Raw genomic sequence first — 19,193 nt, 5'->3', positions numbered from 1 at the left:
CTTATAAACAAAGCAGCACTGCTCAATTGCAGTTTTGAGATGGAAAAATGTTTGTTTCTCAATCAAAGCAGACACTCCAACAGAGAAAAATGAGGATGAAAAATGTGGATGATACATATGAGCTCAATAGGTTCAGACCAGAAGTCCAGCAGGGACAAGAGGGGGTTCAGTGTTAGTGAACCAAGCCAGCCTAAGCATTCCTTCCATGTCTTCACTTTTCTAAAATAGATGTCAGTACAAAAATGCAGACAAGGGTAGTCACTCTGTTTCTTTCTTCTAAGGAAGGAAGAATGAGTGACATAGTCCATTATATTCTGTTTTCCTGTTCCAGATGATAAAAAGGCTCCAGCGAGTCCCAGGGTCACACTTGCATATTCCCTGCTTTACTGTGAGAGGCCTGGGAAACACGATTGATGCTGCTTTCAATAAAGACCTTCAGGCCCTTTAAACCTTGTGCATAGAGATATTCCAGATACCAGTTCCACTTCTTCCCCTATAAAAACAGAAAGAATAGTCAGATGTGCAGGATATAGCTTTGTCTCTTAGGCCAATCTGAAAAGGTCTGCAAATATTGCCTTCCACCATTTGACAACATCCATCCTAGTCTGTAAATACCCACAGATATACAGGGTCACGTCCTGTTCCCAAATGCCTAAACTTTTCACTTACGTATTACACATTCTTAGCTTGAACATGACAAATCATGATTTTTTTTAATACTGAAGATGTTTAAAAATCCCAGTACGAAAAGAGCAAAGTCTATTGGATCAACAGTGAAGATGTCAGGAACCAAACGAAGATAGATATTAAAGCCTTCCTTCCATCACTAAGGGTGATTCTTCCAGATCAAGTTTGAAGTACACTGTGAGACAGAAAAGGAAATAAACTGCACTATACTTGCACAGTGGAGGATCCCTGTTCAAAGGTACAACAAAGCTACACATCCATCTCAGAAATGTAATATTCATTGATAATAGAAATTCTACTTCAAGTACATCAAAAATATAATTTTTTTCTGGAGCCTGCAGAGAACAATAAACAGCCTTGCCCTGATACTACACTGACTCGTGGAAGAAATATATAAAAATCTCAGACCACTACCCACAGATGGCTAGATATATAACTTCTCAGATGTTGATGTCCTCATGTTTGGTCCTCTTAAGAGATTGAAACAAACCCTGCAGCTGGAATCTTCCTCTTTCAAAATTTTTACAGAGCATTTGTGGAATTGGTGAATATTATCACCTCATCCTCTTCTACACAGCTGCTGAAAATTGCTTGTTTTCACTTCACTAAAACAAGAAATCTTACCTTAATTAAACTGAAGTTGAAGGTCATATCATCTGGCCAAGCCTTAAGGAGAGGGAATAAAACCAGTGTCAAGTCTTTTAAAAAGTACATCTAGAGTTGCTTAGTTCCCTCCTAAATCAGAAATTGCAGGTGTGCAAAGCAATTCAGATATCTTTAATCATGCTTCAGAACCGGCTTCTAGCATCATATTGTGTCCACAAGTGGCAAGGTAATGTGGAGACCCTCTTGCCTTGTGCTTCAGTATTTCTGGATAGCAACAGAGAATATTTATAGGTATCTTTAAGCACTGCCTCTTTACAGTGTAAAAGCTACCCCTTCAAAACATTATAGATAATTCCCAACAATGAGAAAGAGCAAGAGGAGAGAACCTACTGACATTTAGATTATTCCTTGTGTTCTCTGAGTGTGCTGCAGAGCAGTGCCCTCTGGTGCTTAGCACTAAAGTGTTCAAGAAAAGATGGTGCTACAGCTAAATATTTTTTCTTGTCTTATCAGACAGGATAGCTGTCTTATCAGACAGGATAGCTGTGATAACTGCTAAGCAAAATCACTGTCTTGATTCTGCAGTAGGAAGATGCAAAAAGTCTCCACTAGAAGGTTTTGGGTTGGTTTTTTGTTGGAGTTTTTTGTTGGGCTTGGTTTTGGGTTTTGGTTTTTTTTGGTTTTTGGTTTTTTTACTTACAGAAGCTACCAAGAAGAATCAGGAAGCCTCAGAATGGAAAGGATCTACACAAAATACATGAAAGACTAATCCTGCTACAACAGGAGAAAGGCCAAGGAAAAGAAGTTGTATATAACAAAAATAAAATAGCCTCCTCTGGCAAATATAAAATTTGGGTTTAATCAGCAGTAAGAGACAAACTACCTAGATTCAGGACACTGAGTATATAAACAAAGGCAAGTTTGTGAAGTGTTCCTAGTCAGCATTCTTTGCTTCAACTTTAACCTCAGGTTTCCCTTGCTTCATTCCAGGAGCCACACTTACCACACCACCCCTTCAGTCTGCCAGCATTCCTCACAACCAAGTAGCATCTTTGTGCGCTCTCTGGATAGCCTATAAAACTTGATTTCTCAGAGCAGCATGCACATCTCGGAACAACAACAACTCTGGCAATATGGTCCCTCCACTATTCAGTAGCTGCATTCAATACATGATGGCATTCAAGATAACTACTAGCAGAACTCAGACAACAAGACAGCACCATATTATCTTACTTCTGTACTTGAAGTAGCTATTTAGATTTCTTTTTTAATAAGTCATTATCAAAAGCCAGAAAGCACTGCTGAAAGTTCTACTGTGCACACCTGTACACAATTTAAACTCTAGAAAGTCAAGAAATACATAGTTAAATGTTTTGGTCACACTCCATATTTTGTGGGGCAGGATGCACTATTGGAAATAAATAACTAATTCAGTAAAAGCTTTCATGATTTAGCTATTTTAGTTCTATCCTCAAAATGATCATAAGCACAAATTCACATCTAAAAATGCTACATTCGTGCATTCACACCATGCAAACAAAGACTATTCAAATTGTGCCACTGATCTGACACAAACACGTAATGCTGTACCAGCTTTTGAAAGCTCAGTTTAAAAGTCAGCCACTACGCTGAGACATTTCTCTAGAGAAACTGCCAAGACAGAACATCTGGCCAAAGGCCCAAGTGTTGGCCTACACCATTACCTGCTGCAGGAAGAGGACAGCATAGCCCATCATGGCTGGGTGGTAGATAATGTTAAAGCTGGTTTTGAATTCCTGCACTGTGGTTTTCTTCAACAGTTCATCATCCATACAAAGACCTTGAGGATGAATATCCTTCTGGAATGCACTGGATGTCCACAGACAACCCACCATAGCTATTATGTACTGGTTGTACTCTTGGTATGTCTGGCTACTGAACTTAAATTGTAGTATTTTCTGAGGGACAAGAAAACAAATCAATAAATAGCATCCTCAAAGCAGCTGTGTGCTCCCTCCAGTCCTTAAAAGAATGCCATCAGAACACCCCTCCATTCAACCCAACTCCTTGCTAAGGTCCATTCTATCACATAGCAGACTTGTCCACAATACCTTTTTACTCAGTTCATTTTCTTTTGCCGCCACCAAGTTGGTTCGATACCTGAAAAAAACAAACAAAAGAGAAAGTTAGGTGCCTGTAAGTTTTTACTATCTACCAGTGTTGAAAAAAGCTGGAGGAATGTATTAAGAAAGCTTATTTCCTCCACAAGAGAGATCATCAAGTTCTATTGTTGAGAGAGAGACATGAAAAAGAATTCAAGGGGACTTTATCTCTTGGCATAGACCCATGCTTCCCAGGCAGAGTAGGGAGACACCCAATAATATTAATCTCTTAATTAAGACATGACCAGTTTTCCTGGGGCAGTCGCCTTCCTAAAGGCAATATGCAAGAACTGACTGCCTTAAAATCATCAGAAAGATGCAGTACATTTAAGAAGGGAGACTTTAATTCACTAAGCAGAGAAACAGAAGCCACTGGAAGTAATGCAACTTGACAGTTGTTCTATATAATAAGCACTAGCTCCTCTTATTTCCCAGAGACCATCCTGTCATGTTAACTACCCTGCAGACTCCTTAGAGAAAAAGCCACATGGAGAGCCCTGCACCAGCTGGCAGCAATTGGCTACTGTGCTTCTCAGATGCAACCACTGGAACTAACAAGGCCAAGAACAGCAGCCACAGTGGTGGGCCCTGCAGAGAGCTAAACAGTGCTGTCTTTGGACCTGCAGGCAGCACGAGGCAGTCCTAAATTCCCAGTCTGAAGATGGCAGAAGTGCTTCCTACTCAGCACATTATAGGATTTGCAAGGAAAATCTCAAGTCTAGTGGTCAAAGCACAGGAGTAAGAAGTCATATAGTTAACTATTAGTGATTCCAGCTGGCTGACTTAAGTTGTCTCAAAACAACATGGGAACTCCTTCTTTCACATATCAAAGACATGGAAATAATACTAGGAAAGAGGTCAGAATCTTGCTATTTTGGATAACAGACTGAAAAAAAAGAGTAGGAACTACAGCTATAAAAAGCACAACTGGAACTTTCACCTTTGCCTTGCATGGGGAGAAAGAGTAGATTTCAGGTTTTACACCAAAGTAATTTCATTTCCAAAAGATTTAAAGAGAAGACAAGGAGTCTCTACAGCCCACACAATTTGTAGTACCTGTACATAATGTAGCAGAGCTGATTCAAGCTGACAGAATCCATGCTGAGAAGAGCTGGGTAGAAAACTCCAGCAGGAGGCATTATCAACAAAGGCAGATTGTACCTCAGATACATGTCACACACCTGCAGGAATGAAGCAAAGCCAGGCAGATTACTACTGCCATTAACAAACCTCAAAGCATCTAAGAGCAAAAGAGAGCATGACACTGCATTCCAGCCAGGTCCATCAGCTTCACCTAGGAGGGAAGGCCAGGGCGAAGCAATTCCATTTCCCTCTCAGTATGAGACACATTCATCAGTTCATATCTCAGTTTGTCCTTCAACCATTTAGGTATACCATATGTTTTGACATGGTTATTTGCTGAGTCAAATCTACCCAGATCCCTGTAAAAAAGCAGCAGCTGCTTTTTTCTGATCTTTTAGATAATTCCAACATACATAGCTGGGATTGCACTAGACCTGACTTTGTTTCCTACCCTGGCTTGCTGATACCAGCAAACCAAAGAGACCATATATCTCTTCCAATTGGAAGATTAAATCTTCTATTTGACCTTGCTGGAATTGCATGAACACATGATAAAGCTTTTGCTCTAGAAACAGATGATATGTGCCATAAAAACATGGGTTTATTATCAGATTCATGTTTAGAATTTAAGGTTGAATTCAAGTAAAAAAGACATTAAAATTTCTGCAGATTTAACAAGATCTTCAGCTATAATGACAGTCTTAAAGTATGGATAAATAATTGAAAGTAATATTACGTAATACATTACTGTCCTCTATACCTTAGCCAGAGTAACTATTCCCAAAGGTATGCTCTTCAGGAAGTTATGCATCATTCTCAGAAGAGCAGTGGTCTAAGAATATGCATATTTAGTTATTGTAGCTCAGACTATAAACACTTAAACTGTGACAGCCCACCGTGCCAAAGATGGATGTTTTTTCACATTGTTAAAGTAGGCACAACAATTGTTTTAGTACTCCTTACACCTAATCTCATAACAGACTTTTCACTAAAGACTGTTTGCCAGGTTCTTCACCTTTCCTCTTGCCCTCAGTACAGCTATACAATGTAAGGTATAGGCAGATATTTGTATGTAATTGAATTAATGGTATTTTCAGAAATCTAGACTCCTTACTTAATCTCAGCTGCATAATTTTAGAAATCTCTAGAGTTCTGAACAAATAAGCAAAGCGTTAAGAAAAAATTACAATTCTAGTTGTCTGTTAGAGCACCAATAATCATATATCAAAGGGTGCATGATTCTTTGTATATTCCCATAAAATGAGCATTTACGTATTTTAAACAGTCTTATGCACAATGTCATTGCACATTAGTTTTGTGCATTTCTAATGGACATTTTAGTTACAAGTAGATCCCAGAACTATCATTGTTTTTTCAACTCTACAATTTTATCTAAATTGTAGAAGCAACAGCAGCATGGCTGGAGTTCATGTGGTAGTAAGCACATCTACAGAAAGGATGTGCGGAAGCTCGAGAACAGGCTTAAGACTATTTGATGCTGCTAAGTTTGTCTACAGGACAAACTGTGGAAAAAAACTTCATTTTTTAAGGGAATATTTAAGGAACAAAAATGAGGAAGTGTTATTTTGGTTGATCTGAACATTATTTTTTCTATAAATTAGCATTAAGATGATTTAACAAGATCTTCAGAAGACAATCAGAGGGCTGGAGCACCTTTCCTATGTAGACAGGCCGAGAGAGTTGGGGTTGTTCAGGCTGGAGAAGAGAAGGCTCTGGGGAAACCTTTTAGCAGCCTTCCAGTACCTAAAGGGGTCTACAGGAAAGATGGAGAGGGACTGTTTACAAGGGCGTGTAGCGATAGGACAAGGAGTAATAGCCTTAAGATGAAGGTGGGATAGATTTAGATCAGATATTAGGAAAAAATTCTTCACTATGAGGGTGATGAGGCACTGGAACAGGTTTGCCCAGAGAAGCTGTGGATGCCCCCCTCCCTTTAAGTGTTCAACGCCAGGTTGGACGGGGCTTTGGGCAACCTGGTCTAGTGGAGGGTGTCCCTGCCCATGGCAGGGGATTGGAACTAGATGACCTTTGAGGTCCCTTCCAACCCAAACCATTCTATGATTAATAAAAGCATGTTATGCCATCTTTTTACTTCCCCTTCCACAGTTCATCTCTGACTTAAGAGCAATCACTTTCTAGCAGCATATTTAGTTCTGCTATGGATGTAACAGCAGCGATCACCTGTAGATCTACCAAGTATTCGGAACATTCTTGCAATTAATCACAAACTTCTGTAAACTATAATGAGGAAGGTGCTTTCATCCTCTAGCTTAAAAAAAATACAAACAGCCATAGAAGATTGGGATTTTGAAAGCCAAAATGAATGGGATACATACAGTCTCATAGAAATCCAGGATGAAGTACAACAAGAAAGTAGGATTGTTTTCCAAGCGCAATGCAACAGTAGAGATCCATCCAACAAAGTCGATCAGTTCAGCCACCACGTTCACTAGTCCAGAAAGGGTGGTATTCCTGCAGCAATGACATGACGCAGCATCAGTATATACACCTCTTTGCAAATGGTAAAAAGGAAAAGTGGCAACAAAGAAATTGAAGTTTATCCTTCTGCCTCACCAAGCATTCAGCAACATGCATTTGTTCTTCAATACACCCAGTAACATGCTGTTACCAACATTATTACAAAGATGACACAGCTGTCAGTGTTACAAGGATTTTGACTTCTGGACATTTCAATTTTCAGTGTCAATAGAAATACTTTTAAAGAAAAAGAACAGGATTGACAAGGTAGCTTACAAAATAGCAGAAACATTACAGCATTATTAACCTTCCAGTCAGTCTTTATACTAGGTAATAGTGCCAGAATATATATTTAAATACACTAGTGAACAATGCACAGAACACTGTACTGCATTTATTTCAGACAGACTTACAAAGAATGGACTTGAGAGTCAGACTCTGAATCCAGATGAATCACGTGCCAATTTAACCAGTTCTGCAACAGCTCTTTCAGGCTCTCAAGAACACTGCACTGCAAGAGGCAAGAAGAAAACAGGTTGATGACAATTTACATAAGTGAGTAATATTAAGCAAAAAATGCCATGAGAATTGACATATACAAGGAAAGATATCATGAGTTTCTCAGGACCAGGAAGAGCAGTGAGATAATTGCATGTCCCCTTGAACTGAACATGTGTTACATAGCTTTTCCTGGAGAACGTGAGTTTCAAATACTGAGTTAAAACTGCAATAAGACAAACCAACTGTTATCTTGTGTACTATCAGTTCCTTTTATTTCCAGTGTCTCAGTTTAATTCCAGTCAAAAAAAGAAAAATATCTTAAAGGCATTCAGATTCCCAACGAAGTTACATTGTAAGCATATATTTGTCCTGGTTTCAGCAGGGATAGAGTCAATTTTCTTCCTAGCACCTGGTATAGCACTGTGTTTTGGATTCAGGATGAGAATAATGTTGATAACACACTGACATTTTTACTTGTTGCCAAGCAGTCAAGGACTTTTCAGCTTCTCATACTGGTCTGCCAACGAGAAGGCTGGGGGTGCCCAGAAGTTGGGAGGGGACACAGCCAGGACAGGTAACCCAAACTGGCCAAAGGGCCACATGTCACGCTCAGTATATAACTGGGGGCTTGGCCAGGAGGCAGGGCAGCTCAGGAGGTTGCTGAACATCAGCTTTAGGTGGTGAGCAATTGTGCTGTTCATTGCTTGTTTTGTATATTATCATCTTCCTTTTCTGTCCTATTAAACTGTCTTTATGTCAACCCAGAAGTTTTACTTTTTTTTTTTTCATTTTTGATTCTCTCCCCCATCCCACTGGGAGGGGGGCAGGGGAGGAGGGGTGGTGAGCAAATGGCTGTGTGGTTGTTTTAGCTGCTAGCCAGGTTAAACCACGACAATATTTTACCCTCATTTGGGCACAGACTTCCCCAAAAGAAGTCCCCTATACAATCCCTCAGACTTTTACACCTGACACAAGTGCAGATAGCAATATCAACTAGAAGTAAACAGCCACTGTGTACTCACTTAAATTACCTTAAAATAAAGGGACGATGTGAAAAAGAGCTGTGCCAGGGGATCATAGAGATGTGACTTCATTTCTGAAACAAATGAGAGAGCAGTATGATATCTGTGCACAAATTCTATCCCCCAAGATCACACACTGTCCAGCTCACCCAAAGGATCTGCAACACATACCAGAGAAGCTGCTGAGGGGGATCCAACTCACAAGTCTGAGGATTTGTGATCGGCAACAGAAGCCATCCCAGAGAGGAAGGCTCTTATACAGGAACTCTTCACAGGAAGAAAATCCCTCCTACAAAGCAGAAGATGAACATTCAAAAACTCATCTCATATGCCTGCACCTTGCCATGTTCACTTCACCTTGGAGAAAGAAAGAGGCTTACACTTCCCTTCCTGACATACAATTCACCAGGACATTCAAGTTATCATTGTTCAATATGATTCTCAAATTATCTTTCCTGCAGAAAACAAGGCCAACTCCACAATACTGACTCACTATAAGAACACATATTTTTATTACTTGAGACACTATCACTTCTCAGAGATACTACAGGAAACAGTAAGTCCCAAAAATACTTTAAGGGAAGACATCATGAAACCCTTGGCTTCCACAAAACAGTCACTTACCTGCAAGAAACACTCTGCCTTGTAGACCATTTCCAGGAAGTCCTTGAATTCTTCATATTGTTTATTATCAGCTACATACCAGGTGCATTCTAAATGTGAGAGAATATTATATTTTAATATAAGCACAGCAAGAATAAGCACAATCAGAAACAAAATGCAGTTGTCCTCCAGTAGCTGTTTTAATGCTATGTGATTATCACTATAAACCATTATTGAAAGATGAAAAGGTTCAGACATCCTTTACGTCCCTACCATGCAAGGGTAATACTAAGTTCCTACCTTCCTGAAGAGTCTGGCCCATCCAATAGTAGAGCCTCAGATAAATAGATTCATCTTTGATGCAATTCATGTAGTGAAGCAATAAAGGGTTTGTTAGCACTGAACCCATCTGGGAAGGAAACTGCAAAAGAAATCAAGAAAAAAAGTTATTCAATATTTATATCAGCAAATTGCTAGAGAATCTCATTCTGTAAGAGTTGGGCAATCCATTTACCGGCAACAAGACCATCTCCAGGACTCATTCATCACCCTCAGGTGGGACTAGATGCTCTAATAGAACTAGGTAACCTGTACACTGTTCACATATAACAAGGCATAGAGGAATATCCTTTTGATCTCTCAAAACAATGAGCTTCTAAGACCTTCCTGAAACTCACCTCTAGATGGTGGATATTTTGTAGGAGCTGAGAAAGGTCTGCAGCTGCTCCACTGGAAAAAACTCATTTGTACTGTAAAAGTCAACACATCTGGTTTTCCCTGTCCTCTTCTAAATTATTTTTGTTTGTACTGCTTGCAGGTATAATCAATTGAGTATTCCATTTCTGTAGAAAAGAAACACAAATGAATACCAATGACTCTGTTTCCAGTGCAATCAAGTGCACTTGTGACCAGTGTTCCCATAAAGGCCCTGTTTTGGAAAAAAGGTATCCAAGCTTTCATTATAATGGGAATGCTGTATTTCTATATAGCTACTCCACCCTTCCCAGTGCTGAAATAAAGCCTGACTCGCATTATTTGCCAATATTTATAATGAAAACAACTGTTTGGCACCTTCTAGGGTCTACCTTAGGTCCATAACCTACCCTTTTTCGTGACTGAGGTTGAGCTGTGCCTAAAAACAGTGGCTGGGACACCGGAGAGTTTTCCTGCTTTCTTCGCCTTACTGTCTTGATTGTTGCTTTCCATGGGCCCTCTGAATCCTTGAAGTAAGTCTGAAAACATAAATCAGACATCTATACAAGAAGTCAAACTAAGACAAAGCAACAGAAAGATGTTTCTATTCTGATAAATGTCACCACAGTGATGCATATACAGTCAACTCTGCTTAACAGACCAAGAGGCTAGGTTTTCACAGCACAGAACTCTCATCATTCCTCAGTTTCATTACCTTTTGACTATAGTTCAACAGTTATGCTTTTATTTTCTTTGAAATTATGTTCCCTTTTTCAGAAGGGATCTCCAACACTTCTGATTTATAATCCTCAATCAGATCAATCATCAACTCAGAGTAAATCTCAAGTATAAATTAAAATAAAACACAACCAAGATATGCTTATGCAAGTTACTAGGAAAGCTTCCCAAACTCAGCATCAGTGATATCTGCTAAACAGAACAATTCAATGACTAATCAAGCTCTCAAACTAATATAGATACTACAGTTAAAAAACTGGAAAAATGAACCCAACACCTTTTCTGCACAAAACTTTTTGTCACTTCAATTGCAATTTAAAAGTCTTTAAATCCTAATCAAGTGCTAAACAATCACAAAAGTATTCAGATGTGTTTGGGCCTAGGTAATCAAACTTTTATTACACAAGTTAACACATAGTGTTCATAAAAATAGCTGAAGATGTATTTGGGTTTTAGTTGCTAGTTATTTACTTCACTTTTGTGCATGACAAAACTGTAATTTCTCCAACAGAAGACTGTGCTGCACAATGCAAAGTATAAATTTATAGAGCGATGTAAGTACACAAGAAGATTGAAATAAAATGATTTTTGTGGAGAACAACTTGCCTACATATAAATTGTCTCAAAAAAACAACCAAAAAACCCCACAAACAAACCCTAAGTCTATCCCATTGAAGCACCAGAAAAAAATTACGTCTCACTTGCTATTTTCTGTTATATATTCACTTTCTGCTACATATATTCTACATAGTCAATAGGCTAAGCATACACATAGGCGTCTCTAAAAGCAGAGTTGTATTTTTTGCTGTTACCTTGAGGCTCTAACAAATCAGCCTACCACTGATTTTTTCCCCACTTTTTTTCCCTCTTTCCTATGACATAGATATTCCAAGTAGGAAGTTACTTATTGACTTCCATTGTTATTTGTACTTGAGAAAGTCAGCAATTTGGACAGTGCCTTGGACAAATAAAACAGTTTGTTTCCTGAAGAACTTAACATTGTGTAAAACAAGTCAAAACCAGCAAGAATACCAATCCTCATAAGGATAAAGGTAGATGCCATTCCAAATCATCTCATTGTGCTGAAGAGGAAACAAAATGCAAGGCAAGGAGTTCTTATAAAACCTGATTTTACTCCAGTGAAAAGAGCAATAGAATTGATCTTCACCACTAAATCATGCTATAGCTTAAATAGAAAGCTCGGTACAAATACTGTCATAAGTACTGGTTTCAAACAGATTAAGTCTAATTCCTTACCTTCATTTTCCCAGGAAGGGTTATGGTCACCAGCTCAGGACAGAAGAGTTTGTAAAGTGATAGTAGAGCCTGCAGATGAGACTGCATTCCCTGTCAAATAGCAGAACAAGAGGAAAAATATGTGGAGTATGGTTTTTATATAGAAACTGAATACTATATTCTAGAAGTAAAAAACCCCCAATGATTACTAAAAGTTTCTAAAGCTATGTGTCAGTAAGTAACCATAGATGAACTGAAAATGAAAGAACAGAAACCGTGTCAATGAAATACCATAGGATATTGAAGAAGGAACTTTCTGTAGTCATACCTCTCAAAAAGGAATTTAACAAATCAAAACTACAAAAAATAGTCTTCTGCTGTCTAAACACTCCAAAAACATGTGTTATAGCTACAGTTTTTTCCCTTACAAAAAACCAGAGCAAGATCCTCTATAATCTTATTTTTCAGTCATTTTTGATACCACTTGGAAAAGGAAGATGAATAGAAAATTAAAGATGGTATTAGATAAATGAAGCTGGCCCTTGCTTCAGAGATTCTACCACACCTAGCCATAAAACATATAGCTTTGTGCACGTCATTGCATTTGCTCACAAAACACAAGTGAAAATTAGGGGTCCACATGCAAGATAGACAAGCCGTGATGCTACAAAGACTACAACCTACAATTCCAAGTCTAACCCTGCCCTGAGACACTAGCCACCCTTCTCCATCCTGTAAGGACATTAATCTTACAAACTGCATTATAACTACAGTTCAAACCCTACAAGATTTTAAACAAACTCACCATTTTTGCTTGGAGGTCAAGCAGTCTCCTAATCCGAAAAGGCTTGACTGGAAATACAATTAAGAACATACTGGATTTAAAAAGCACTGTATCAGACATTTAAGCAAAAATGCAATATCACTTTTATTATAGAAAGTCATACCAAAGCAAGCAGAACCAATCAGTCTTATTTCTAGGCTAATAGACAGGTTTCCAATTCAGAAAGCATTACACAAATCAAGCTGAACTCACGCTTCCTTGCCTTAAAAGCAATATATTGGCTAGTCATTGTATTAACTCCATTGGAAGAAGAGGCAGTGCCAGCAAATACAATAAGAAAAAGTATTGTATAAATAAAATAAAATAAAAAGTATTCCATCTCCTACAATTGAATAGACTCACCATTTTCTTCCTGGTCAGCAGGTACAGCAGGTGCAGACATAGGGGCACTGCAAAGTAAAGACAGCTATGAGCTATTCTGTGGTGCAGACTTTAACCAGGGCACACTAAAAGCAACATGCAGGCTTCACAAGCTAATATTGTTTCATTCAGTTGGCTGCCTCAAGTCATCACTGTGTCTCCACTGGGACAGAGCACACCTTAGTTCCCTTAGGAAGTAGCATGGTTTTTTACGTCACATATGTCAATTTTATTTAGAATCATTATCTGCACTATAAGCTGTACCTGAAAATGCTATTTTAAACAGTAAGAACTTAAATCCAGTTTTATGAAAAGATTATAATTAATGTTAACTTAAAACCATTAAAAACTTTGCAAGAAATATAACTCAGAATTTGGGAACTTTAAAAGTCTTGACCACAAAATATCCTAGACTGAAAGAATATTAACAATTTCATATCTGCCTAACATGACTGCCAAAATCATCTTAATATGAACTGAATCAAAACACTTCAATATTCCAACATCTGGATTTTACAGTTATTGTATAGCAGAAATTTCCTGATTGCTTGTTCTCATTTAAGCTATATTTCAAATCAATTAAGTAGAACAGCATTTAGAGTTTCTCACCTTTAAATAAACATTGCTCTAAAAGTTGTTTTTTCTTTTTGCCCAAGGTATGTAAGTCAGTTTCTCCCCCTTCCAGCAGGGGAATTCACCTGCTGATGTCTGACATCAAAGGCAATCCCAGAGACTGCATCATCACAGTTACTCTTGGGAATTTAGACAGAATATAAGTTCACACTGTTTGTGATGCAGAATAGCAATTCCTGGAAACATGTTTAAACAACCAGACCACAGCATTGCAACAAAAATAATCCTACAGTACTTCCCTGCTACTGAATCTAAATTACCCAGCAATTTTAGAATGCAAAATGGAAAAAAAATTAAAAAATCCAGACATTAGAAAATAGTCTCTAACCAACAGCTACTCCAGGCCAATTCTAGTATTAATATGCATACTACTAATGAACATTTAGGTTTATTTTATCAATTCCATATATTCTTCAGCTATCCTTACCATCTTCTCATCTTGCAAGAAGGAAAAGAAGAAACCATAGAGGGCATGAAGTTGTTCCTTGTGATCAATGAAGTCAAACACTGTGATCAGCCATCTTAAAAAAAGCAGCTGCAGATAGGAAAAAAGCCATATTATACTAAGTGATGGGGAAAAGCAAGGCAAACCAGTCACTAGCCAATTTAAGAGACACAATCATTAAGGAAACATGCTGCTCTCAAGGACAACCAGATAGCTACAGATGAACAGTACAGGGATAATTCAGCTGTGGAAGAATGCCTGCCAAGAGCACCAGCTGCCTTATTCAAACTAAGCTGCTTTTTCCATTTTGATATGTGCTAACCCTCAGTTATGATCAGAGGGCCCCTCACTACAAGATAGACATTGAGGTGCTGGAGCATGTCCAAAGCAGAGCAATGAGGTGGTGAAGGGTCTAGAGCACAAGTCTTATGAGGAGCAGCTGAGGGAACCGGGGTTGTTGAGTCTGGAGAAAAAGAGGCTCGGGGAGACAGGTCACTCTCTACAACTACTTGAAAGAAGGTTGTAGCCAGGTGGGTGTTGGTCTCTTGTCCCAAGTAACAAGTGATAGGATGAGAGGAAACAGCCTCAAGTTGAGCCAGGGGAGGTTTAGATTGGATATTAGGAAAAATTTCTTCACTGAAAGGGTTATCGAGCATTGGAACAGGCTGCCCAGGGAAGTGGTTGAGTCACCATCCCTGGAGGTATTTAAAAGACGTGTAAATATGGTGTTTAGGGACATGGTTTAGTGATGGACTTGGCAATGTTAGGTTAACAGTCGGACTTGATGCTCTTAAGGGTCTTTTCCAACCTGAATGATTCTATGATGTAAACTTTTGAGCAGACTACTGAAGAGGAAAAAAGACTGTTTTGCTAATGTTAAGTCACATTGCCATGGCCAAGGTACACAGAACCTAAGGGATACCTTGCTGAAGTTGTTGAAGAATGTCTCACAGTGCTGTGAAATATTTCAGCATGTTGGTGGAGAAACCATTCCTAAGGAATTCAGAGATACAAGACAAGAAGGAATGGTGCAAATTTCCACTCACATTTAAAGCGTTCCTTAGTTCCCACTGCCATTCCAGCAATGGGTGTGTCTGCCAATCTTTCTAAATGACAGTATCTTATGTAAGAACTTCGTACATTAAAACCTCAGGATTTTTGCTTCCTGAGAATAATCTGTCGTCATCATTTCTGTACAGAAGCAATAAGTACTGTAAACATTTACTAAGTTACCTGGATGTTGCTTGAGCATTTGCTGACACAGAGCCAAGATACAGATGAAACCACAGAAGTTTCTGGTATTACTGAGGCTGGAATCAGGCTCTTCAGTAAACGAGTATTCACTGTATCAGCTGGAAAACAAACAATTTAAAATAAGATGGTGCTTATGCACCAGGTTCTTTGATATGGTTTTGGAGCTTAGGTCAATATTCCCTCTGGACAAGATTATTCAGAGCTTCATTGCTTAAAGTAATAGCAGATAATCTAGTAGGGACTTACATATACCTCAAAAAATGATAAATATTTATTTCCAACTTAAAGAAAGAAAATGGAATATCAAGTATGTTAGTATTGAAATAGCCTTTAGACTTTTGGCAAGACAACCAAAAGTAACACAATTTTCTGGTAATATTAAACGACCAATTCCTTCAGCAAAAGAGTATATAACTGTCAGCCAAACATCAGTAGATTAGTGTTCTGGAGATAAAGTAGTAATTTTAAATCAAGAAAAGCACTAAACTACTTGCATAATAGGGAAAGAATCTTGTGTGCTCCTCTTGGGTTGGAGGGAGAGGAAAGTTTAGGGGTTTTTTTAATTGAATATTTCATTATTTAGAAGTATAAATTGTGGCCACAATTTCTAAGAAAGCAGCACGAGTGCTGCACTGACACTGCTGAATTGATTGTTAGGATGACAATTTTATCAAGTTTCACTTAAACAACTAATGTCAGTTCAATTATTTTGATCTTGGAGAAGAGAAACCTACACAAACAGCTACAACAAGGAAAAGACACAATGGTTGCTAAGGACAACTTTAAGCCTTTAAGAGATCCTGAATTATAAACAAAGGAAATAAGCTTTTCAAAAAATATTTGTAACAAGCCATAATATTTTCTGGGTATCACTCCCCTGTAGCAAGAACTGAAGTTATTTTTGGCATGAACTCAGAAATTACACTGTCATGCCAGAAAGATTAATTTTACACTAAAGTACCTAACAATATAGTCACCATAAACACATTATCTCAAGCAGGTTTGATTAGAGGGGAAAGAGTTGTTCACAGAAGACTTGCTAGCAGTATATAAACATCTTACAAAGTTTGCCACTGAGTGCCACATTTAGCAATACATCAAATCCTTCAGGGGGTAACCCTCTTTGCAGGGCAATGCTTTCCACAGTAGTCAAGTGTTTCTGCAGAACATTGTTCTTTTTCAGTGAGACATGGTCTTGAACTAGGAGAAAAAAGAAAAAAAAGATGACAAATACAAGGATGAAACAACTTCTGAACTGAACATGAACTATTTCAAACTTCTCTGAACTGTCCCTACATATTTCTTTTTGTTGAGTTCTTCACACAGTAACAGAAAGAGGAAAACCTTTTAAGACATTAAAGGAATATTACAAAGCTTAGGCATTAAAGAGGGAAAACAGGTGGTAAAATTAGATTTATCAATATTATCATTAAGAATTTAGTTATCTTTTCAATCATAGGTAGCTAACCTTAAAACTGCTCTTACCTTTCTCAAAGTAGCTCAAAGCTTGCTCAAGGGAGTCTTGCTTGCTGTCATTTTTCTGGTTGTTAGGAGATTGATGATTCTGGACACTTTTTTCAGGGTCAATTCTCCCTCCTTTTCGCCATGCAGAGAGACCAGTTTGGTTTTTATGGTGAACTTGCAGAGGCTGCTTTGAGGTCTGTCTTCGCTGCATCTTTTCAGACTCCCAGCTGAGACTGGAGAACTTTGTTCATTTGTCACGTGGGTTCCAATCCTTCATTACAAAGAGGAAAGAAAATAGATCAACCTCCAATAGCTGAAGAACATCAGAGTGCCAGTTCCCTGCAAAAAGAGAAAGATTTATTTTCCTGAAAAACAGATTTTAGAGGGATCCTGCATAATATAACAAACTAACTTCTTCAGAGGAAATAATTTAGAGCCGCCTGCCCCCCAAAAGATCAGACAATATACTTAAAAGATGCACAGACAACAGTGTATCAAAACTCCATTCCTTCTTTCATTAAAAAACGGAAGAGAAAATTTACTTGTAAAAATTAAACACAAACTCCTTTCAATTTAAAAATTATCTGATAAAATTTTATATGGTATTTTGATCCAAAAATTAACATAACCAAAAAATTAGCAAAACACAATAAACAATTTTCTTCTGAGTTTATTTTGTGCATTATCAGTTTCATTACTTGCACTGTGTATGCCAATGTAATCAGTGAACAGGGCACGATTTCCTGCAAGGTAATGCACAGATTTTAGAGGATCAACAACACTTATCTTCCTAACTTACAAAAATTAGATGCTCCTGCAACCTTTCTACCCAGAAGCTAGGATTGAAAAAAAATACAAAATTTTAATAAACTTCCAAGTAAAGCACAAGAGCTACCAACACTGTGAAACTGCCTAGCTATGGGTAAAATACAATCATGAAAAGTGGCATTTTCTCCTCAATATGCTGGAGAGATCAACCTTTCACCCACAAAATGTGAAATTTTGCTACAATTTCCTGGATTTTATAGAGTGTGCACACATGTGTCTGGATTGCTGGGGCCTATCTTTTGCTTCCCAGCTTTTCTGACACAATAAAACAGGATGATTTTTCAATTCATGCTCCCTATTTAGCTCACTTCCTTAAGATGTTAGAATCATACCTATTTTGCTGTAGGTTGGCTTGTCATTAACTTCCCTGTGCAGCTTGCCAAGAACAAATCTCTGGCTAGCCATGTCAAGACCTCCTCTGAAGCACACACTGATATACATACACATAGCATTCACTTTTAAATAAAATCTACCCCCTCAGTATTAAAGGACATCATGAAGCACATCAGAACTCCCACAAAGATGTTTTGCATGTTTATGACAATAATAACTGAGATGCTTCAAAACAGTGAACTTCCTGATAGCAAGTATACTGTGGCTAGATTGACATGAGCTAGACTGACATGTAAGAGTTGCAGAAAACCCAAAACGCTCTGGAATCTTGTTGCATCTTGAATCACCTAGACACATTGGTTCAGGAAAAAAATCGAGCCAACAGTCCTCACCTATCACACACTGGAGTACAAGAGCTTTCTCACAGATTCCTTAGCACCTGTTCTACTTGTTCGGGTTTTTTTTCTTTTGTCTTGCAGGAGTTCTACCAGAAAGGTTTCGTGGGGAAGAGAGCGCCACCAGATCTTAAAGCAGAACTAACAGACAGGCTGGAACACCAGTTCTTACTAACAGCAAGCCCACCACTGCACAGCTCTTCAGTACTAGACACTTCCACGCGGATATTCGGCACGAACATCCCTTCCCCTCCACCCCAGCCTACGCGCGCGCGCACACCCTTCTCCCTCCAGCTCCCCACAGCGGCTCCCTCCGGATGCCCCCCGCAGGGCCCTCTGTAACGCTCTGGCGGCCCGACGCGGGGAGCGACCCTGAGGGAACGGAGGGAGCTGAAGCCCGTCCGGCCCAGCCCCACCTCCGCGCTCAGGCACTCCGGTTCCGGGGCCCCAAGAGCGGCGGCAAGGGCCCGCCGCCCCGGGGGAGAAGCCGCCCGGGGAAGGCCCCCAACCGTAGAGCCAGCTGCCATAGCTACAACCCCCACCATAGTTACCTCCCGCTAGCACCGGCTCTAACCGCCCCGCAGATTCAAACCGCCGCGCCACATCCCACGCATGCGCACTACCCACGACGCGCGGCCACAACGGTCCATCGGCACCTCCCCCTTCTCCTTTCGCGCATGCGCCGCGCTATGGACGGGAACGGCGGCGCTTCCGCCCCATCCCGGGCGGCTTAGAGCATGCGCAGTCTCGTAGTGGAGTGGCGCGTGCGCAGCGGCCTCGGCCTGTGTGCTGGTCGGGCCGGGCTGCGGGGGAGGGAGGGCAAGAGAG

At 39.4% G+C, this 19,193-nt stretch overlaps 1 protein-coding gene across 1 annotated transcript; it reads right to left on the bottom strand.

The window, feature by feature from the left end:
* Nucleotides 1–222: 222 nt before the first annotated feature.
* Nucleotides 223–19,008, bottom strand: CENPI (centromere protein I). Its single transcript, XM_075763360.1, is given in 24 exon segments — nt 223–493; nt 1,312–1,353; nt 2,997–3,230; nt 3,384–3,432; nt 4,491–4,615; nt 6,875–7,010; nt 7,430–7,527; nt 8,549–8,613; nt 8,711–8,828; nt 9,164–9,252; nt 9,443–9,563; nt 9,820–9,851; nt 9,854–9,905; nt 9,907–9,984; nt 10,246–10,374; nt 11,831–11,920; nt 12,615–12,661; nt 12,992–13,027; nt 13,030–13,042; nt 14,074–14,181; nt 15,325–15,443; nt 16,408–16,545; nt 16,831–17,080; nt 18,917–19,008. Coding segments are annotated over 23 exon segments (2,241 nt in total). The 5' UTR covers nt 17,021–17,080; nt 18,917–19,008; the 3' UTR covers nt 223–361.
* Nucleotides 19,009–19,193: the final 185 nt, after the last annotated feature.

This window comes from Balearica regulorum, chromosome 11 (assembly GCF_011004875.1).
Source record: "Balearica regulorum gibbericeps isolate bBalReg1 chromosome 11, bBalReg1.pri, whole genome shotgun sequence".
Taxonomy (NCBI): Eukaryota; Metazoa; Chordata; class Aves; order Gruiformes; family Gruidae; genus Balearica; species Balearica regulorum.
The sequence above is the reverse complement of the archived record's forward strand: the minus strand, read 5'-3'. Positions and strand labels throughout refer to the sequence as shown.